We start from the raw sequence: 23421 nt of genomic DNA on the forward strand, positions 1-23421 counted from the left end.
TCTCCTGTAGTTTTTGGATAGATGTGTGAAAAGAGAGGTGGCTTCCTGTCAGTTTGGCATTATTAATATGATCCAACTGCAGAGAAGTTACTGCAACACTTAGCATCTTCAAGGATCTGCAGTTGTTGCACCTCTACTTCGCTTCTTGCTTTTAAGTATATATTATCTTGTGGTGAAGGCATGTTAATGCTGGCATGACAAGCGATATGAAGAAGTGTTGTACAAAGTGAAGTTGCTTGCTCCCAGAATAAAATATATTGTGCTGCTCCATTGTATTGATAATCAATCACTTCTTGAACTGAAAGGAGTAATTTAATTGTTTCAAAGTGTATTGAATTCACCATCACTGTTGAACTAGTTTGGATTATGCCCCAATAAAAGACCTTACATACACCCTGTAGACTATGACTTAGTAGTTGCTATTGTAAAGGACTTAATTCCTGGGAGCAACCTTTTATATGCTTGTAGTAATTGAGCTTTAATATACTGTAGCATGTAATGTGCATTGTCTCTTTTGCCTTGTATTCTTTTTAGTGTCTTACTGGATTTTTCTGTGTAGAGCAATATGGAATCTGAGTTAATGTCAGTGGTAGAGCCCAGAAGAAAGAAGCAATACATATGAGTTACAAGTGTGCAGCTGGTATGCACACAATTCCCACTATGGGATTTGTGCACTTACCCTCACACTCCACTTCAAAACATACCCTGAGAAAATATGTTGTCTCAAATTAATTATGTAATTCTAATTCTGTAGTTTTTTGAATGACATGGCACATTTGAAGAAGCCATTATACTAATGATGGTGCATTTCATCTGGGCATAGCATGAACCAGTCAAGAATAATAGCTGTGTTTAACAATGTAGTAGCTGTAGTCAGTAATACCAGGCTTGTTTTAGATAATGTGTTAATAGTATTTCGCTAATATTATATTTTCCTGATTAATATGATATTGTTAATATTTCAGTTCCATGGGGAATGGTACAGTACATCTACTGCAAGGTTTAAAACAGAGTTGTCACAGCTTTTGTCATTTGTTTAGTCAAAATTTTGCCATTTGTGTTTCATTTAATTCAACAACAACTAATCTTATTTTTTTTTAGACAAGGATGATGGCAGTTAGAAGGGTAGCTATAAATCTGAAAGACAAGTTTCCTTGATGAAGGGATGAACTTTTCAAAACTGTTCATCAATGGGGGACATTTCTTTGGTGATTATGACTTAGATTTTGGTCACTGATGTTGGGATTCACCTCACCTAGCTTTGTCAATCTAAACATTAGATCTCTAATCTCCTCTACATAACCTATCCAGACTTCCATGATTGCAAGGAAAGATGGAGTTCAGAAAGTGGCCTCCATTCCGAGACAGATGAGATGAATCCCACCGTTAGTGCTGTCTAAAGCGCAATCCTGAAAGTAAGAACAAACAAGAGTAGTACGTATCAGAGGCTGCTGTCAAGGAAAATTCTTAAGAGAACTCTGCCAGTGTATGTCTCTACTGATTGACCTCATCTACACATCTTCCAGGCTTCAGCCTTCATGCAGTGCTGCTAAAATTTATTTGCCCTTGTCTACTTTTTATGCTGTACTTGCTGGGCATCTGCACGTGCCTTTGTCAGCTTAGTTTTAAGACTTGTACTGCACCTCACACATCTTAATATAATCCCTCATTTTTTCTCAGAAAAGACTGACAAATGCAAATCTAAGAGGCATCTACTGTGTGCATTCAATGCCTAGATTAAGAGTTCAAAGTTAGGTTCATTTATGACTTCAGCAGTACTGGAAACATGGTCACTTTCAGCTTGGGCAAAGCATATGTGCCACTTAGTAGGTACCTCCCAATAAATACATACAACTTAACCAAGGTTCAGAGTCTTAAGCTGATTGGTTATTTTGTAGATATGCTTTACACAGAAGATAGCTGAATATTACAGAAAGCTAGAGGGAATGTTTTTCATCTTCTACTGCGATTTTCATATACTGAAAATTTATTAGAAATAATGTTTTGTAAATTCTGATAACATGGAAAAAATATCAGCCATTAAACTTCCTAATGCAGTTTCAACCCAAGAAACATAGTTCAAGTCCAACATGTATGATATCTGAAAGTAGAAGACAAACAAAAATTACCAGAAATCATACAAAATAAACAGTGGCAAGCAATTGGTCTTGCCAAACGTGTCAGTTCACAACTTGCCCTACAGTTCATACGTTCAGCTTTCAGGTTCTCCATCAGATATCCTTAAGTTAATAAACTTTGGCAAGGCTCTGAAGACTTGCAATTAGTTATCAAAACCTTACTAATTTTTAATACTTTCAGGGAAAATGTAATACAGTATCCTTTTATAGGCCATTATACTGGTGTATTGTGTAACCAGCAATCCATGCAATACCAAAAAGGTGTTGTGCTGTGCTTATGTTCTGCCTCGGGGACTTTCAGCTCTGGGTGAGTTTCAGGTAAATAGGAATGGGTGAGCAGATATTTTTATATATATATCTGTATTTTACAGAAGGTAACATATGTATTTAAAGCAAGAGAAAGTTATAACCCAGTAAGTGGGGGAATCAATCAGAATTAACACACATCAAAGTTACTATCAGATATATCTTCTACATTGACATGTGGAAAACTCATTACCTCCTTAGCCTTTCATTGAACAATCTAGGTAGAAGGAGATTCCCCAAGTACTCTTTAGTGTTTTTCTGACCATATTTGAATTTTTCACTTTTTTAATCTATACATCTGAAATGGTCCTGCTAATTCCTACTTGCTATTCACCTACTTATATTGCAGTCTCTCTGGAAGTTCAGTTTTAACTGCTTATCTTCTATCATTCTTGATTCCTGAGAGTGCAAATGAATTCAAGGATGATTTCCACATTTTCTGTGTGTGACCTGCTTTCATTGTTCATGCTTTTGATTGTTCTTGGATGCATGATTTTGCATCTAGTGACCAAGTGAAACTTGTTCAGCAAATGGACTAATTTTGCTACCTATCAGATAAGTGTAAAGTGGAGTTTTCTAAACTGCAGTTTCTATTCCATAAGTGACTTACAAAGAAATTGTTATCCTATCATAGAATAATGGAACTGGCTCCTGCTAAGTTCAAGCTGGTAAAATTCATTAAATTCAAGTTAAAAACAGTAGATCATATGTAATTTACATGGCTCTAATTGCCATGTGTTCTAAATGTTCATGTATGAAGGAACAATCAAGTCAGAAGATAAGCTTTTTTCTGCAGTGACGTGACCCATGTCATGAAAAGCTTTGTTCTGACAAAAATATTTTCTAGAACTGAGATTGTAAAAGAAATTATGAATTACATTTTTTTGAACTTGCTCTTACTTGTTTAGTGTCTAACGTAACATAAACTGGAAAATGTGCTCAAGATCTTAAAAGTTTTTAAAGTATTTGACTCTCCTTGCTTGATATGGTGAGCTGATTTGAGAGAAAAAAAATCAAATGATATTTTAGGATAAAAACATATATTTGGAAAAATCAGAGATGTCATTTTTCGTTGCATTTTTCCAATGCATGGCGCACAGTGCATATGGATCTGCTATATTTCTTACTATTAAACATAATGAATCTCTGTCCTTTTCTCCTTTTCCTGCATCTTTCTACACCTGCAAAAAAACCCAACCTTGGAGATAAATAAAAATGAGACATAAGCTGAAGCTTTCTCTGTTAAAACTCCAATTTAATTTGCCACGCCCCTGTCTTCTCAACAGTGGGGATACAATACAATACAATATGTGCATATTTTCAAGAGCTGCTTGAACAGATGCATGCATCTTCAAATAACTGTTGGATATATTCTTCTTGGAAAGCTCATAAGCCTGTTTTATTTTTCTCTATCCTTTTTCTTTGCTATTTTTAATCTTTTTAGTTCAAAACTGTTTCCTTGCTGTACATGTTACAGTGAGTGCTTATCAAAGCATAACTTTAGCTAATGACACTTCATGTCTCATAAGAAGTAATATAATTGCTGCTTTAATAAGCAGCATATTTAATAAAACCATATAGACTCAGTAGAAACTGCTCATGACTTGCTCTGGTTAAAGATCAGTGTATGCAAAGAAAAACAGAGCTTTATGAACCTTTGCTGTGACTCATTGTCAGTAGCAGTGATGGGGCAAAGAAATCTTTTTTCCCAACAGAAGATTTTGCTGTTTGGTTAACTGCAATCACATCTATGTTTTGTACCTGTAAATATATAGTATTTGTGAAAATAAATATATGTGAATGAAGTATAAGATCTTGCAAAAGTAAAGTCTATACTTTGACCCACCTTAATTGATTTCATGTGTCAGAAAACCTTGAGATACAAAACCATACTTTTAATACATTTGTATCTTAAAAGAAGCCAGTTACTTCTGGTTTAAGGTGATGTTCACTGCCTCTTACAAGATCTGATTTATTTACTTACTACTTTGTCATATCTACATATCTGGTGGTTATCTCAGCTTCTGTGCAGTTTGGTTTGCTGAGCTTCTGGTAGGATTTTTTTTCCCTTTGAGTTTGAAACCCAAAATGGTTTATCTATCTCCAAGAATGGGATCAAGATGAAAAATCAGTTGTGCCTGTCAAGAAATGTGCTCATCTGTTTTCATTGAAAAGCTGTTGCACCTCCATGATTAAGGGCGAGAAACGAAAAAGCAAAAGTGTTTTTCTGATAGAACAGTGCCTGTTTGTACCAAATAAAAATGGCCAAATCTAACCGGGTTATAAATTGTTGCATATTTTAGAAGCAGTAATTTGCTAGAACTAAATTAGGCTAGAGGCACTAGAAGAGTTTTTGAGTTTAACAGCTAAATTCTCAGCATAACAGCAGCTTCTTTTAAGCATAGAAGAGACATATGTTCCGATTTAGGCTGAGAGAGGCTAAGCACTTTCCCTGCAATTGCTTTCTCTGGCTGCAGTAGCACCATGTAACAGAAGTGAAGGTGGATAGGCTGTCTCTTCTTGGTTTCTTGCTGTTTTGCTGGTGTGTGATCTGTAGTAGAAGATAAAAATCCAAGAAAGGTTACTTTGAGTTGAAGCAAAGGAAATCTGGGATTGGCTAGATAAGGAGACAAGCAGGAGGAAAGGTGGAGACTGAAACAAGTATAAAATTAGCATAAGAAAAGAACATGACAGAAAATGTTGGCAGAAAGACTTTGGAGAGTGACAGGCAGAAGGATTCCCTTCCTGGTTTTTGAGAAGTGTCTTTCTTAGGCTCACAGATTTAACACTGGCCATCCCCAAAATTTTCCTATGAGTAGCTATTTTTTCAGTGTACTAGTAAAGTATATGTCTTATTTCCCTTAGTGATAGTCTATTAAGGTATGATGATCTCCGTAACAGCTGCTGAATACTTGTTGGCTCAAGTGACAAAAGTTTGTGCAGGGGATTTAAAGATTTCAAGCATGTTTGTAACTTATCTGAGAGACTGATTCCATTTGAACAAATTATTGGGTTTGGGGTTTTTACAAAAAATTCTTTTGTTTCCATTTGTCTTATTCCAGTTTTAAAACCTATAAAGTTGCATTTTAAAACTGCTTTAGATAAATGTTTTGGTTGCAAGTCTGAGCACTGATAAACTAAGAAATGCCAGAAATGAAGTTTAGTTGTGCAACTTTATTTCATCACATTTATCTGTGTGCATTATAATGTAGGCGCTATTTACACCATCACATTTCATCTTTTGCAATGCTACTGAACTGTGCTGGGGAGATGAACCTGCTTTCTGTGTTGATGTCTTCTACTTTCTGTAGTTCTCGTCTCCTTTTTGTTACAAAGTTAGAAACTGTGACTGAAGGAAAAGAAAGGTTAGCTGGGTTAAATACCTTCTTTGAGAACTAATTTCTGTTCCTGCCTCTGCCATAGAATATCAGTTGAGAGTAAGGTAATGATTTTAACCAAACTTTCTACAGATGACCTCTGATTAAGTGCTTGTTGTTTGGGGTACCAGAGGCTGGGCTTTAGGAAATGCTGAGCATTCTTAATTGCAACAAAAGTCCCTAGAAACTGTATAAGGAGCTACGCGATGCTAGATACTTACAAAAAGCAGGCTGGAGGCATCCCGAATGCCCCAAATTAATAGCTACAATAGCTCATAGTGACATAATCTGTTATCTTTAAAATGAGATAGTACTGTATCTTGATTTTTCTTGATTTTGTAAAATAAATCATTAAGTATTTGTGAAGCATCTGCATGATATAGTGATGAACACTGCAGACAAACACATAAGAAAAAAATGGTGTTTTTAAAGCAAGATAAAATACGTGAAGCCATACGTGGAGTAATGGCAATAGAACACCACTGAATGAAGTCCCAGACTGTGGGAAAAAGTAGTTTGTGGGTATTAAATTAAGATTTGGTCATAATGCCTGCATAATGGGGACTGAATTGTGGTTTCATGATTAACTTCTTAACTTCTGAGTGCTTAATATTGCAACCTGAATCTTCTTTTCATAAAGAATCGTGTGTGTGTGTATAGTCACACAAACTCATATAAAACTTCCAGGTGTATTATTTGTCATATTCATTTATTAACAATATATAAATAATCAATACCATCTTGAACATGATACCTGCTGAGACCCATTTTTGCTCCTAACAATAACATCAAAGATTTTTGACCTTCCAATGTTAGTAATGCATGTCCATCCAGATATGTGCATTATCTAGTTTTACATAAGTATCTTTTCCAAAAATCAATGTTTGCTAAATCCACAAGCATTTAAATTGTGGGTAGTCTTTGTTTACTATAAATTGTATCTGTGTGCTATTACTACACTTTGACTTGCAAAGACTAAGCTTTAACAAAAGACATAAAAAAGAGAACATTTGACAAGCTTTATTAAGTTCTTTATCAAATCAAAAGTTTAGCTATATTGCACTCCATAAAAAACTTACTGCAGAATATATTAATATCTGTTTCTATATGCAGATATATTGCCTGGTACTTTACAAATTGCCATAACCAAAATCAAGTGCTAAATCTTCTTGAAAATACAAAGGATAATTCATATGGAGATACAGGGTACCTAACTTCATGTTAGCAGTTTGTAATTTCCTTCATCAAATATAGCTAAGGCTATTCTGTGAGTGTGGTTTTGGTTATTTTTGTTCTTCCATGGCTGCATAGCAGTATTGTAAAAATCTGCATTCATTTTATGTTTTTCAGCTACCATGACTGGTTGTCTTGTACCATTCCCCTTGAGTGTATGTGTGTATTTATGATTTTAAACAGTAACATTCTATGTCTGGATAGGGGTCCCATTAACATTCTATTTCACTAAAAATTGGCAAAAGGTTGCATAAAAGGGTTTCGCCTCATAAATGACCTTTTGTACCGTTACTGAGTGGTGGTTGCCTGCTTCTTCCCTTTTCACCATATTGTGAATCCTTTCACCACTTTGAATGGTAGAGCAAGAGAGCTGAAATGCTCAGCTTCACACATAATGTTTCTGAGGGGATTGTTATTTTTGTTGTTTTGTATAGCTTATATTTAATGCGAAGCATAAGAATACAGTGATACAAACATTCAGATGATATTATTTCAAGGGAAGGTACATGACTCTCTCAAATTTAAGGTTTTGTAAAAGCAATGGCCTGTGAAAATTGTTGTTTGATTGGAAATTTCAAAGAAGAATGGCTTAAAAATTCTTTGTAGCCTTTCCTAACTAGTGGGTCCCCTATAATAAAATCAAACCATTCTGGAACATTCAGTTAAAAGTAATTTAAACTCATGGTTTTGTTTTTTGTTTGTTTCTTTTTGTTTCACTGAGCAGTATCTTAATCAATCCTGGAAACCATGTCAAGATTCAAGAAGGTACTTTAGGATTCTTCATTGCAAGTGATGCCAAAGAAGTAAAAAGGTAATTCATACATTTTTATCTTTCTGCTTTTTCCTTACATGTAAGCAGTTCACCTAATTTTCGTTGTAATCTGTTGAAAGATTCTCAGGAGGAACTGAGTTGGTACTCTAGTCAATCAAGTTTTTCCTTGAGATATGTACATGCCATTTTCTTAACTGCAACCCTAAATATCAAGGAAATGAAATAATTTTTCAGCAAATGTGAAAAGAAAGGAAGAAGGACTTTTTTTTTTTTCTGAGTCTCACTAGAAAATGTAAAATATTTCGGTCTGGATTCTCTGTAAATTAATTTGTCTCAATGGAATTACTCTGAGAGAGAACTGAGTTGACAGTTTTGACTAGGTTTCAGAGATTTAGAGTAGTTCTTATTTATATAGACTCTAGCAAATATTTGATGTGAGCAAGCTACTGTATTCATTCAGCAATTGCAGTAGCAGAATAATATTTATCTTCCTGTCATTTTTCTGTACTGGAACTATATGCTCTGTGGCCACATAATAATAAATCAAACTACAACAGTGTAATATATCCTAAACGTACAACTTTACCACTTCATTTTACTAAAAACTTGGCAATATTAGATTTGGCTTGGATAAAAATTAGTTTTATGGTATCTTGTTTAGGACCAGAATTGCGTATTTCAGACATTAGACATTATGATTATAATGTCCTTGGAAGGAATAAATTGGCAAGGGGATAAAATAATTTTCAAAACAACTAATTATTTAATGTCTGTCTTTAAGACTGAAAGAAAAAAGATTTAAAAGGCAAAGGAGTATTTCCATCTGAGTCCTTCACCCCATTTTTTTTTTTTTAATTATGCTATCAAAAATCAGTTTTTACTTGATATTTTCCTTGAGTTAGATGTTTTAATTAAAATAATATATTTGAAATATTCTAATGTTTTAAATGACATTTACTAAATCCTAAACTATTTATAATTAAACTAAATTAAAAGTAATATTTAAGCAATACATATTAGTCATGAAGATTTTAAAAAAGATGAAACATCAAAACAGTGAAATCACTGAGTGCTTCAAGTCTATTTTTGCTTAAAGAGCTAAACTAGTTTTTGGCTTGGTGAAGCATACAGAACAGCACAGCCATGCCTCTGTCCTCTCGTATTTCTAGCACCATCCTTACAGTATTTTCGGCTGATATTAGCTCAGGTACACTGCATTTCCACATATAGTTCTTTTCCTCTCTTTTGCTTTTCTCCATTTGAATATACAGAACAGTCCTTACATTCCTGTACTGAGAACACTAGCTTTTTTCATTTACAAATCATTTGCCACTCTGCAATGAAATTATTTAAGAATGTAAGAAAAATGGCCTGATACAACATTTGTAACAGGGAGAAGTTGAGTCTTATTAATGTATTTAGAGAAAATTTACGCATAATTCATCTAGCGTGTTTCATCTAATAGCAGGTTGAAACAGAATTCCCAATTCTGACTTGCTCTTTGCAGAAGGCTTTGTTTAGAAACATGCTGCCCACTTTTCCACATTCCTTAGCTATTCAGTGCAAAGCAAATGATCATCAGATGTGCTTCAACCAACAAAACCGATTGCAAAAAGTGTTGATTTCACCCTTTTGAGTTATGAATCAGTCAGAAAAATATTCCAGAATTGAGGGGAAAATTGAATTCTCCCTTGTCCTCTGCCCTAGTGAGTTATCTGTCTATGGTTTGAGAGAAATGATGAGATTTTAATGGCACCTAAATAGCAATGCAAATGTTTTTGGGAGAAAAAAAACAGAAAAGCTTTTTTTCTTTAGTACAATAAAACAAAAATAAATGTATGCTATATACCTGAAATTCAAAATTTTTTTTGTGTGTGTTATATGCTTAAAGGGACAATTTCAACTCTTTTAGGTTAAAACTATTCACATTAATCAAATAGATATTTTGCATTGAAATATAACACACTGTTCAATTACTCTTCTTGCTAGAATTATTTTTGTTCTTTTTTAGAAAAATAGTTTCACATTAGAAACCCTTATGCCTGGGATTTTCTCTGAAGAGCTTCTTATAAAATTTTGAATGTTTAAATAGAATAAAAACTATATGAATTACACCTTTATCATTCTTTATCCACTTACATTTTAGTATTCACATCAGAAATCCACTTGTTTCAAATCCTCTTAATTCAACCGAATTATCAGTAGGATAATTTTATTACAGCAATCACTTCAGGCACTTGCTCTTGACTTCACAAATAGTATAGAAGGTACTCTTTAGGACATTTGTCCTGCAGTGGACTTTGGCTACATGAATTGTATAAATGAACTAGGTCCAATTCAGGTCACAAGGTTGTATGAGTAAGTATCTGAGATGGAGAATTCTCATTCAAAACTGAGGCCTACAGCTGGATTGGAAGGAATTGTAAAAATTGGAGCCAAATCTCTGCTTGTGTCTTGGCATCCACTCATGGTTTGAAAAAAAATGCATTCCTGTTTCCTTGGTTTTTTTCTTTCTTTTTGGTGGAATGCAAGCATTTTGGAGACCAGAAACTTTCTGTAGCAAAGTATGCAAATGCTCAGAGGAGGCTCTTTCATATTATATTTTGCTTCTTGGAAATAGTATTACAATCTTATAGCCTGAAAGATTAAGTTTCCTGGAATTCTCTTAGAGAAATTAAGTCTGCTACACTTAGGACTTATATCTTCCATCAGTGTCTTGCCTGCTACTTTGAACTTAAAAATGTTAATAACATGCAGTGAGGTCTTACTGCAAATCTAATTTATCTAATCTCTGGTCCATACCTTATATATTGGGCCTGCTGCCTTTCTCCTGGCAGGTTGCTTAAATTACCTGGGCCATTATGCAGAAATGTGAAATAATTTAGATGGATTTGTAGCTATTTATAGGGTTAGATCCTTAGTTTGTGCTTCTGAACACCTCCATTAATCTAGTTCCACCTCTGTTGGTCACTGTCTAATTAATCTAAAAATAAGTAGTGATAATCCTATTGGAACTGCCCAAGACTGTGTTTAGTCACTGCTGTGTATCTATTGTTTATTTTTCTTTTTATACTTTGGATTGTAGATTGTTCTGTTCCAGTGACTTTTCTACTATTGTAGGAACCCAGCCATCTATGAGCAAAGTTGTCTGCAAGATCCGTGGGTGGCCGCAAAGCGGCACCTTTGGTTCTTACAGCTAATTTGTACTGAGAAGTATGCAGTGAGAGAGGGTTGGGAAGGTAGATATGGAGCCTGTCTTGAATATGGATAGGCCTAGGGAAATTTCAGCAAGTGGAAAAGTACAGGTATGTTTAGTCTATTATACCAGGAAGAGTCCTAGTAAGCTGTTGCTGTCTAGCTAGAGGCCAGCTGTGTGATCCTCATGAAATGTGTCACAGCAGTCTTCGTGACATGTCAACTTGACAGGCGTGATTAAAATCTCCTGTGGGCAGTTTGCTTATTTATTAAACAGTAATTTTGGTTTAATTGTATATAAAGTTGAATGCTCCTTTCCTCACTTCCTTAGTTCTCTTTGTGCTTCACCTAGTGGTGAGCCCTTTGATATCAGAATGTAAATTAATCTGCAAAAACATTAAATAGAGACTTAGATGGGTGACCTTGTTAATTGCCTATTTTTGTTTGTTTTGAGATTTTGGCTTTTTTTCTATTCAAAACCAATAGGACTCTGCTCTAGTTGGATAGAAAAGACAAAAAATTAGTCCAAGTCCAGATTATTTCAATTCTTTCATTTGTATGTTGCTTTAAGAACCTCGTAATTTTGGGTGGATTTTCCCTTTTTGTTTTTTGTTTTTTTGCACACAGCATACGTGATGCTGTTGTCACATTGATCACATTGCAATATCTCATTGTACCAAAAATGAGGTCCCACTTGTGACTGGGCTGAAAAATTGGCCGAGTACTATATACTCTTTACAAAAACTATCTGATAGATCTTCTAAGACCAGTGAACTCATTATACGTTTTCATGACAAAGTCCATTCGATGCTCTTTTCTAAGATGAAAGGCAAATGAACCGATACACTGTGTCATAATTATCATCCCTTCTCCCAGTTTAATTTTTCAAGTAAAAGTATATTAAAAGAAACACTAATTTGGAGCAGAAAGCCTTATGTTTGAGATTAATGGTCTTGCAGAAGATATTTCCTACTTTAAATGTCTAAACCTTTTCAAAGATTAAAGGAAATTAGTGCTGGCATGTTTCATTAATTTGACAATGCAACAAGAGGAAATGTGGGACTAATTTCGTTTGTATGGATTAAGAAATGTGTCAGTTTTTCCATTCTGTCTCTCTAGGGCATTTTTTTACTGCAAGGCTTGTCATGATGACATCACAGATCCCAAAAGGATAAAAAAATGTGGCTGCAAACGGCGTAAGTAATATTTCTATCACTCCTTTCTTCCCCTTTTCATGAACTGCTCATCCTTGAAGAATATCTTTATATGCATTTATGTGTTTTACACACTGGTACAGAAAAACTAAGAAATAAATACACAGCAACAGAGTTAATAAGTGCCATTTGCATTTCTGAAGTGCTTATTTTTTTAAATTAAATTTCACACCACTCACAGCTGTGTCTTCATTAAAAAATCCATTAGGGTCCAAAACTAACAAAGGCAGAGGAATTAAATCAAGATAGATCTAAAAATGGAGGTTTCTGAATTAAGTATGAATTAACAGTGAAGTTCTGCTTTCATTCATACCATGCCGAAATCTAATAATTTCAGTAAGTTTCAGTGAAGTAAAGAACTTTGTCTTTGCTGAGTACAATTCTGTATAAAAAGAAACTGAGGAATAACATTCCCTCATGTAACTATTGAAATAAAATATTAAAATAACTGCCTAAGTTCCTTACTGCAGAGATTCTGCACAGGGGATTACAATGTGGAAAAGAGTTTGGGAGTTTTTTGGTTTTGCTAGAGGGAGGGATTGTCCAAAAGAAATGAAATATCAGTGTCTCTTTATTATGACATTGTCCTTTCAGAAGGTTCTGTAGCTGTAATGCTAATATTTGGTTTAAGTTCTTAGGTCTGCTGTTTAAATTCTTTGGCAAATTGTGCATGAAGAAATAACTGAGTTTTGGAATTGATATCAGATTTTGCATCTGTATTTTTATAAATACTCAAAAATTAGTATTTTAGCTATATACTTCTAAAGGACTTGTTGCTGGAACCATGTCTTGATGAATATGTGCATATTTATGGGTATTGCATGGTCTTTTGCCATGAAAAAGAATATCCAGTATAAATACACTGATTAGGTAAATGGAAACATTTCAGAAGAGGTTGACCATACCTCTTCTCCCATTACTTCTGTAAGGGAAAAACCCTCTGATTTATTGATCCAGTCATAGTATTATCCCTGTACTGTCTTGGAAGATGGAAAGAAGGGCTAAAATTGGACCTTTAAGGGGCACCTAAACTTGATGAATTCAAGAAGATGGATTTTGAAAAGGAAGAGTATGTCACTAAAGTTTTTAAAGAAACTCCTTTCCCCCCAAAAAACAGGAATGTGGAACAAAGTAGTATAATTGAAAGAGAGCTGCTGAGACACTGGGGATTCTCATCAAAATGGGATTTTCCTCCCAGTAGCCACAAGGAGAGCAAAGCCCATGGAAAGCATGCCGGATGTGGAAGGAGTGCATGCATTGCCCAACATACTGGAAAAAAAAAAGTATTCGAGGACAGTTTAGCCATGTGAGAATGTGACCTTTGAGCTGCTCTCAAAGCCAATGAGACTGCTGAGTAAGTTCTGGTAAAGCAAGTTACAGATGCCTCAGGGTTCCTGTAACTTACAAAGCCAATCTTTTTCCAAATTACCCAACAGTTAAGAAAGAGAAATATGTAACCTGTTTAATTTTGGCTGATTCTGCTATAAATGACCCAATGTTTTTGTATGTTCTTCTCTCCTCCCACTTCACATAGTATATGCTGTTCACACATGCTGAATTCCAGAAAATTTGCCAAAGGATTTGTCATTTGAATGTGAGAACTACTTTGTGCCACGTTTCACTGAAATCTATTAGAAGATAGGAATCAGGAAATCACAGTATAAAGGGCAAGAGCATGAAAATTAACATAACCCTCAGTACTGGGAAACCAGGTAGAAAACAGTATTCTGTGGCCCAGCCAAAAGAACAGGTCTATTACCAGCAGTAAGGCCATGGAGAGGGGTGAGAGTGACAACTTCTGTGTGTAGCACTAGGAAATGTTCCAAATGGCATGGTCACACATATCAGTCCAATAAATGAAAGGGTGTTGGACAGATGTAGAAATGAAACGATGGGGTTAGTGAGGCTGAAGAAGGAGGCTGCAGAGTTGCTACAGTGAATACTGAACAGTAAGGAGGTAATCCTCTGAGTCAGGTCGAAAAGCAAAAAAAGGTCAGTGATAGTAAAATTGTAAATTTCCTCTTTCATTGTCTGTCCTCTCCCTCTCCCCTCCTCTCTTCCCCTCTCCCCTCCCACACACACACAAGCATCCTGCCGCAGACACCGTGAGAGCTGGCAGCTCTAAGTACAGCTGAGAACAGTTTTCCACTTAGCAGCCTGTTTGTAACTGTTAGGAATAATACAGTTCCTTTGCTTTTAAAGTTCTATCAATCCACAAAACCATTTAAATGAAAAATTTCAACAGTAATTAGTGATTTTTGGTCTCTCAAATTTTGATGGCAGTCTTGAGATCTCTTTTACAGGACCTGATCTTTTTTTTTAGAAAAAGGTAAGTTTTCAGTGTGGTCTGTAATTCAGACCCTTCTAAAACATCTTAGCTTAAGCTTTCAAATCACTAATCACTTTTGAAAATCTTAGCTATGTTATCCATTTGTAAACTACACAAATTGTTGATCTTAAAATGCAGTCTAACCAAAACAAAGCATAAATTAAAAAAACACTTTTCCTGTTGAATTAGGAAACTGTCAACTAATCTGTCAATAGCTAATCTGTCAGTCTGATTTTCAGAGACACTGCAAATAATCACACACACGCACACACACACCCACACACTCCTGTATAATAAATATATATATTTTAATTAGTGAGCAGCATAATAACAATTAGAGACAGCAGAATGTGGAAGACATGTAAGATGAAATGAAAGGTTGTGCATAAAAATATTGGCATGTTCAGGTGAATGAATGTGAAAGAATATCTCCTTTACATGGAAATCTTAATTATTGCGGCATTAATTAATGCAGCTTCCTGTGACACTTGAAAGCCACATTGTTTAATAATGCATCTGAGGTTTCACATCAATTTAGATACTGTCTGAACATTAGCTGTGGTATTGTTGGGGTCTAAAAGTGAGCTTGACCTACATAGCCATTTGTCCAAAGCTGTTAGGCCTAATATTAGTAATTCAGGGCACAGCAGTGCGTTTCCACAAGGCCAGGGATAATTGAAGTAACCTTGCTTTCCTTTTGCAGTGTCTGCCATTCCTCTTTCTCCTTACCCATCCTGCTCCCTGAATAACCCGTGAATGTTGATGTTGTGTTGTCCAGAGAAATGCTTGTGTGAAAGTTTTATTCACAGATTGTTAATATTTTTTGGAATATTTTCAATTTCTTTTCTATTCAATTTAACTGTAGTTTTTTCACCAAGGGGCCAAATACACGTATATATTTATATAAAATTGCAGCCACATTGGGATGAAATCTCTAAACTGGATGACCTACTCCTTCTGTTTCTTTCATTTTGTATAACAGCTGTGGTCTAATTCTCTATATATTTTTTCCAGTGACAGTGCTTGCTGTGAACAGTGGGGGTTGAACCCCTGAGGGGACATATCATGTGTACATTGATGTGTTTGAAGGAATTTCTTGTAATCTATGACAATTGACAAACTTTTGATTTATTTTTCCTCTTGCTGCCTTGGAACACGGCCCCTACTATATTTTAACTGCACACTGATAGTGATCTATTGTGAGTAAAAATGGGTTCCCTGTAGCCCAGAGTGCGGTCCAACCTGTCTTTCTCTAGCAGAGAGTATTTTTGTTCAGTATTTTGGTTCTTTTCTTTATTTATGTTGCATGTAGCAGTGACGTCATACCCACAATTTTCTCATCCTTTACACCCACACAGATTAGGGCGACGTTGAAGAAAATACAGCAGTGTTCCCCTCTTCCACCTTTTCAACGCATTTTTTCACAAACTTATTTTTGTCCCTAATTGAATATGAGACCTTGGCAGTGAAATTTCCTTGAAATGATTCTGGAGGTATCTCATGAATTCTTAGGGATGTTAGTTAGGCTGGGGTAATCACCACTATAGCACTGTTTGCCTGGATAAGTGCAATTCATTTTCAGACCTGTGTTCAGTTTTCTGTATTTTGTCTCTTCCATTGCATAGCTGACACAAAGGGACAACACAGCAGTCTTTTACTGCCCTTATCTTACTCCTTTCTCCCCATCACCAAAAAAAATAAGGAGATGGGAGGAAAGCCAGACAATGAATTAACTGTGTTGTTAACTTCTGATACATAAACCTACAACCATCCTTACCAGGAGACAAGCTACAGTGATTATTTTCCCCAGGCTATAACAGTTTTGCTTTGCTAATTACATGAGAAGATTGACACTGTCTTTTCAGGATCTTAACTGTAAGGCTTTACACTTACTATTATCTATATAATGTGAACTTTATAGACCACTTCACATCAATCTGAGTCATACCACTTTAATTCAACGGTATCTATGGAGGCTCTCAGTCAGCCACTTTTAGTGTGCACGGTCATGATAGTTAAAATAAATACAGCATTTGGGAGATGGAAAGAATTTGCTTCTTAGAAATACAATCACTGCAAAAAAAATATTCGCTATAGGGCAATTACAGGTTTATATGGACTTGTTCTTTCAAGCACCGGGAGGGATCAGATATTTCATAGCTGCAGTGAACCATTTCTGTAGCAGGTTGAGGCTGCTAACCATCCAGTATAACTGCAGCTACTCTAAATAAGTGAGGTTATCAGGCTTTTTCACCATTTCACCGGATATTGCAAATTTGTTATGTGATAACAGTTTAGGTCTTAATCAGACCTAAGTACTCAAACACAGAGCAATGGTCTCTTCAAAAATCTCTTGTCAGCCAACAGAAGGACGCAGCAGAAACATGGGCAGGGCACAAAAAAACCCAGACTGTCAGGACAGGTCACCGTAAAAAGAAATAGTAGTCTTAATAAACCAGAAAGAAGCTAATTTATATAGCTCAAATAACAATTCCCATTAACTCTGAGGCAAAATACTGTAAGCAATTTGGAAAGGAGAAATGTGAGCTTCAAAAAACTCTAAAAATCAGTTGTAATCACTGCTAATAATACAGGAACCAAGTTAATTAAACTGTCTGTTTGAGATGATCAGTGGTGACAGAATTGACCACTTACTGATAATTTGCAGCTCAAACAAAATTTGTACCTTGATAACCTTGATGTTTGGAAAGGATTTTTCAGTCTTGAATTCAGTACTTTGGGGATTTTACTGACAATATTAGTAGCTCTGTGACACGGACTGCCATCCTGAGACTCTTACCCTGATGTTATCCAAAAGAACAGCCTGACAGACGCACAAGACCTCACTTTCTTTTTAAATTCTCGCACTTAGTGGAACACATTTGGAAACAAATTTCTCATTCCTGTTGCAGTAAGCCAATCCAGTGCAGACAAGCATAGTAGTGGTTTGGACTATTGCAGTAATATATGTTGATTTCAGATAAATTTACATGATAACATTGCGAAGTGTTTCTTCTCAGTCATTATGGATGGGTTTCCATTTTAGTAATTCTTTGGTTGCACAGCCAGAGTTCCCCATCTTTGGTCATCAGCAGTTTGTTCCTGTCCCTGTGCTGGAGGTTACCATCCACTTAGCATTGCCAATTCGTCTATTTTATGGCCTCATTGTAAACCAAATGAGCAAAAAGACAGAGTTAAAAATAATAACAACCCTTTTCTGTAAGATTTAAAAAGCAAGAATACAAGGGTTGTCCTGTAAATCAATTGTGTGACAGAATGTGGACCCATGCAGTCAGTCACTTCCATATCAAATTTTCAAGTTAAAAACATTATCCCATGCGAATTTCAGTCTGAGTACTGCCTTTTTCCATCAGCACTACTGATAAGTTTTCTAATACTCGGAGTTTGTTTGCCTGCTTAGCTGATGATGGAAGGTATTCAAGATAATCCTTGCTTTTGCAATTATAAATTGGATGTATTGATGTTTAATTAGTCATGTTTTTGCTTAAAGTTTGGGATGGACACTGTTGCATACAGACACAAGGTATTTAAATTAAATACATTTCTGTGTTGAGGCCTTTTTGGACTGGCAAGGCCAGAGAAATAAATTTAAATAATAATAATAACTAAATAAACGAGCTCTTCATGCTAAAAGAGTATTTAAAGAAAGGTCATGTATCTCTGACTTGTGCTTTTCCGTTTCCCCAATAGCTTCAGTCTATTCAGAAGTGCAGTTAGCTTTGAGAACACACTGACTGAGAGTCTTCTTTAAGATAATGCAGGAAAGGTCATGACGAAAGATGAAAAATAAAATGAATTGGTCTATAAATGTGTCATTAGTTCAAGACCTGTGAGTCATTCTTAAAGTTACTAAAATAGGGTAGAATGTCCACTCAGGTCACCTGCAATTTCTACAGTTTTGACAAAGAACACCATCATATAAATTATAGCAAAGAACTAGCCAATTGCCTTTGATTGACATCATTTAAAGTCAGAACTTTGCAAAAATTTCAAGATAGTGAACAAGCTGAGTTGGAGGTCTTAAAATTGTTCTGTAACAATTAAATAATGGAGAGATAGCTTTGCCTGTTGTGTTAAGAAAAAATTGTCACAAAGTTTAAGATATGCTGCTGTATTTTTAAGAAAACTGAAATTGTGCTGGGGGAAGTCCTTTCAATATTTTAGTCTCATGATGCTAACCAACGTCGCTAAAAGGCAATCAAATCAGTCTGGTCTTCCTTTAATGCTGCTAGTTGTTTTGTACCATAATTTCTTTGTAAAACTCCCCTTTGTTGTTATTTTACTCTTACTGTGGATCATGAGAAATTGCTGAATTGAAATGACACACTATCCATTTCAATTCTTAATCGTAGCTGGGACCTTTTTCACTATTTGCTGGTCAAGAAACCTCCAGTTCGGATGCTTTTTAACGAGCTGTTGTCTCATAGAGATCCACTAGATGTCCTCATAGATCTACCTTTTTTTTTAAACCATTGAGGTTCATAAGGAAAACTTTAGTGAAGGATGGAGTACAAGGACTGGGTAGACTGTATGGTTTAAAAAAAAAAGAACAACAAAAACAAAAAAAGCAATCAGCAAAGATGAAGGGGTACTTTGTTCTGCTTCCTTTAAAAAAGGAACTGTTCTTTGACATCTTAGGTAAAGAATAATTTGCAGTTTCCTTTGCTTATTTTTGCAGCTGGAAATATACCCCATTACTGTTTGTGAACTTTAAGCAGCACCTCAGATCCAGACAATCTTCTAGAAATGTTGACTGGGCTTTTTGAGTTTTTGAGATCAGAAAGCCAGGTATTGCTAGAACTCCACACATCTAAGGCACATTCCTCCCATATTAAAATGGAAGGCTATCATCTTCTGAGAGAAATTGCAACAAAAATGCTTTTTAGAAAATATTTATTTTTATAAATAATTGGCAGAAAAATTGTTTTCCTTGGTCATAACCAATCAGGAAAATGACAATTGTTCAGTTACACCTTGTTTTGTCAGTAGATAATTTAATTAGTCTGATTTCTCTATCCATGACAAGTTCCCCTGATACTTTTATTAATTCATTTTACAAATGCTATGGGCTTGTCATCATACTAAGCATAAGGAGGTGTTCTTCCTTTTTATCCATTTATTCTTCAGCTGAGAATAGGAAGTGCTTTATTTTATGTCCCAACTTTAATTGCAAATAACAGCTCTATTCGACATCCAAAACATTTTTTTGAATAGAAATGAGTTGATTCTATGGTGCTATAGGTGTCAAATGAATTTAACATCCACCCAGATGCTGTTCTTAAGGTCCCCCTATCTCTCTGATGATTCCCATTTTTTGTTAATGTTTATGGAAGTTTAATAGGAAATGGTATGTGTGTGGCTGAACCATTTAAAATCATTTCTGTCTTGTCTTTGATCTTGTTGCTAATCATCCCTACTAATATTCCATGTTTTGTTTTATTAAAAAAATAAATATTGTATTTGGTATGAATGTAACAATGACTGTATAAAAGGAATGAAGAGTAACAGCATGTTTTCTTTATAAAATGTATTGCTCTGATATGCAATTGCTTATATACTGGTTTGAAACCCTTATAGCAAGTCCTTTCTGCTACTTATATTTTCAGGTTCAAGCCTGTTTCCTGCATGTTCATGGTGTGAAATATTAAAATAATGCATGATCTCCAGAACAACTGATAATAATAGTTAAAAACAGTCCCTGAAAGGGCATTACTTTTGAAAAGTGCTGTGAACTCGTTCCCCCTGCTGAACAGAAGGGCTTAAATTTCCCACTTCATTGGTTTAAGTTCAATGAAAATGTACAAAAAGTTTTACTTCCCAGCCCTCCTTGCCCTTAAGGATGATTTCTTTTAATTTTAATAAATGTGTCATATCCTATTATTGACTGTTGACAAGATATGGCTACAAGTAAATGAAAACCAGGGACTGTTACTAACCAATAACATAGCAGTTGAGAATTTCTGGGCAGTGTGTTTTGCTACAGCATTTCATTAGAAAAAAGTCCTTCAAAACAGCTGTAATTAGAACAAAATGGGCCTTCCTTTTCCCTCACCTACTGTTAGTGTGTCTCACAAATGCTCTTTATTTTTCTTTCATTTCCTTAAAGTGAAAATAATAAAAATAGGCATAATGGGAACACTTTCACATTTTCTGATAAAATATTTCACTTTTATTTTTCTGCCCCCAACTTTTCAATTTTAAAGGATACATTGGGAAGAGTTAGAGAGAGGGAAACCATGGGATACCAAATGCTGTTTTGAATTTTCTGTGTAGTCTGAATGTGTATGCATCAAAGGCTGCAGTGGAACCCTTCATATTAAAAGCCAAGCTCTGAGGAATGATGTACCATGCAATGAACAAGCCTGACGCTGCATGATGACTTTCTGAACAGCTGTAAGATAACTCTACTAGGATGCTAAAAGAACATGCCACTAGTCATGCGAGCAAAGTTTTAGAGGAATGGAGTCGCTGCTGAAGAGACCACTCATTCATCTCCCTCAATGCCTGTTTTCCACAATCATAATGTTACCCTTGCTTGACAGATATACTGTATGGCAAGTCATCAAGGCCTTAGAACAGGACTTGACCCATTTCAGAGATTTCAGTCCCTCTTCCCTGGTGACTGTAGCATTAAAAATGGCAAAATTAAGGGAAAACATTTTAAATTAACGTCATTACTGTAATACAAAAAGACATCCTAAACTGAAGGTACAGGCCAGAGAAACATTACCTTTCTTCTGCATTTGCTTTTAAGGTTTTGTTTTTGCCTGTCAGTGTTCTGTTTTGTTTTTAGTATAATTGAGTCAGTTCAATCTAAACCATTACCAAAAGTGTTGGTTCAGTGCAACATGTGAAACAATTTTAAGTGGCCTTTGCATTTCTTCAGGTTTGAACTTGCGTATGATTGAGGTAACATACAAAAATTGTGCAATGGTAGTTACACATACATTTATAAAATAGCATGCTGTAAATTTATAGAAATACATAACAAAGACAGTATCCTTCCCATAAAGGATATGAATGTTGTATTCCAATCTGGCAATCCTTTTGGAATTAGCACCTAATTTTGCATTTTGTTATTGGCTTCTTGATCTACCTTTGAATCCAGTTGCATGGTTCAAATTCAGTTCTACTCAGAGCAGAAAAAATGCCAGTGATTGGTTCAGCGTGTTTCAGTGGACCAATGCTCTGTGTGCTTTTGGTGATGCCTTATTTGTGAACTGATTTTAATGTCAAGCATATTTGCCATTATTAGTTGTTTCTCTTATGGACAAATTTTGGTATTCTGTCAAAGAGCTGATTTGAATTCCTGAAGATACAATGTAAACTAAGTAAATCTTTCAGGAAATTTTGTGAGCATCTTGTAACTCTCCAGTAATGTGTAATTTAATGCAATTAAGGAGTTCCCTGGCACAGTTTAATACTAAGAAAGTATTAGCATTTGTTTGAGGACTATACACACACACACACACACACACACACACACACACACACATTATGTATATATGTGTTTATGTGTGTGTGAGTGTGTGTATGTGAGAATATATGTGTATGTGTGTTTTCCTGTATATATGTGTGTGTGTGTATATATATATATATATATATATATATATATCTTCGATTTTTACAGGAAGCAGGGTAGGCCAAAAATATCTAATGCATTAGCAGCTCTAATGTTTTCTCTTGTTTTGGCCTAGCAGTATTAATTGTGCCATGGGAATAATCTGTTCATAGGATTTTCTGCTTTTGCTATGTTCTTTTTTGATCCAAACACTTGATTGTAATCAGTAATTTTTCCCCATGTCTGTGATCACCCTATAAGACTGAAGAGAAATAAAGAACAATTTATCTTTTGCCCTACTTTTAATGTACAGCCAAAGTGTTATCAATAATCTCATTGCATTTTTTTTCCCTGGGTCAAGACTGTTAACATAAACTAAGGCCTGTATTAAATCCCTTAAATTACCTTCCAGCTGCCTTGTTATATATATAACCTTGCCATTAACCTGCTGCTCTTCCTCTCCTCCCATCCAACACATGATTATAGCCAAGATGTCCATCTACAAGAGAATGAAACTGGCATGTTGTTTTGATTGCGGACGCTCTGAGCGTGACTGCTCTTGCATGTCAGGCAGTGTACATAGTAACATGGACACCCTTGAGAGAGCCTTCCCACTTTCTTCTGTCTCTGTTAATGATTGCTCCACCAGTTTACGTGCCTGTAAGTTTTAACACCAACACATGCTGTTCCATGTCTGTGGTGTCTGTGGTATCATCCCCGTCTTGTGTCGTACATTGTAGTTCTGTGAGTTTTACTGGGCTGATGCTTTTAAAAAAATCAAACCCAAGTTTTAATACATCTCTTATTTATTTTTCTGTTTTTATTTATCTTTGATATAAAAATGTAATTCATTATTTTGCTTTATGTGCTCTTTAGGAAGCATGCTCTTGCAATAGCATGCAGGACCTTAGTAGTGCAGTTTGGTGACATCTTTTTTATTTAATTCATACAATATAAATGGTCATTAATTAAACAGTACAATACATGCTTTTTAATGGTTGGAGGAACAGGTCTGTGTCTAAATCTATGACCGGTGCTAAGTGGGCAGCTTTAATAGTGCTGGCACTAGAACAGCATACAATGGCAGTGAATAAATATACAGGACACAGTTTAATAGCAGAACTGTAGTAGCTGAAACTGTGTTTTATATTACCAGTATCTTTAGCTTTTTTCTGTAGCCCTTCATTTTCAGTAAGACAGGACCTTCTGTCCAACACTGAAACCCCAGAAATCTTAATTGTACCTTTTGTAGTTCTTTTTAGTAGGGTTACCCTG

At 35.3% G+C, this 23421-nt stretch overlaps 1 protein-coding gene across 4 annotated transcripts in view; it reads left to right on the forward strand.

The window, feature by feature from the left end:
* KCNMA1 (potassium calcium-activated channel subfamily M alpha 1) overlaps window positions 1–23421 on the forward strand; it is a 545630-nt gene that overhangs the window by 432007 nt on the left and 90202 nt on the right. For all 4 annotated transcript variants that reach the window (XM_067299877.1, XM_067299878.1, XM_067299876.1 and 1 more), the window contains 2 exons: window positions 7779–7865; window positions 12141–12217. In XM_067299877.1, coding sequence (XP_067155978.1) covers window positions 7779–7865; window positions 12141–12217 — 164 coding nt within the window. The remainder of the gene's footprint in view (window positions 1–7778; window positions 7866–12140; window positions 12218–23421) is intronic.

Source organism: Apteryx mantelli, chromosome 7 (genome assembly GCF_036417845.1).
Source record: "Apteryx mantelli isolate bAptMan1 chromosome 7, bAptMan1.hap1, whole genome shotgun sequence".
In the NCBI taxonomy this organism is placed as follows: Eukaryota; Metazoa; Chordata; class Aves; order Apterygiformes; family Apterygidae; genus Apteryx; species Apteryx mantelli.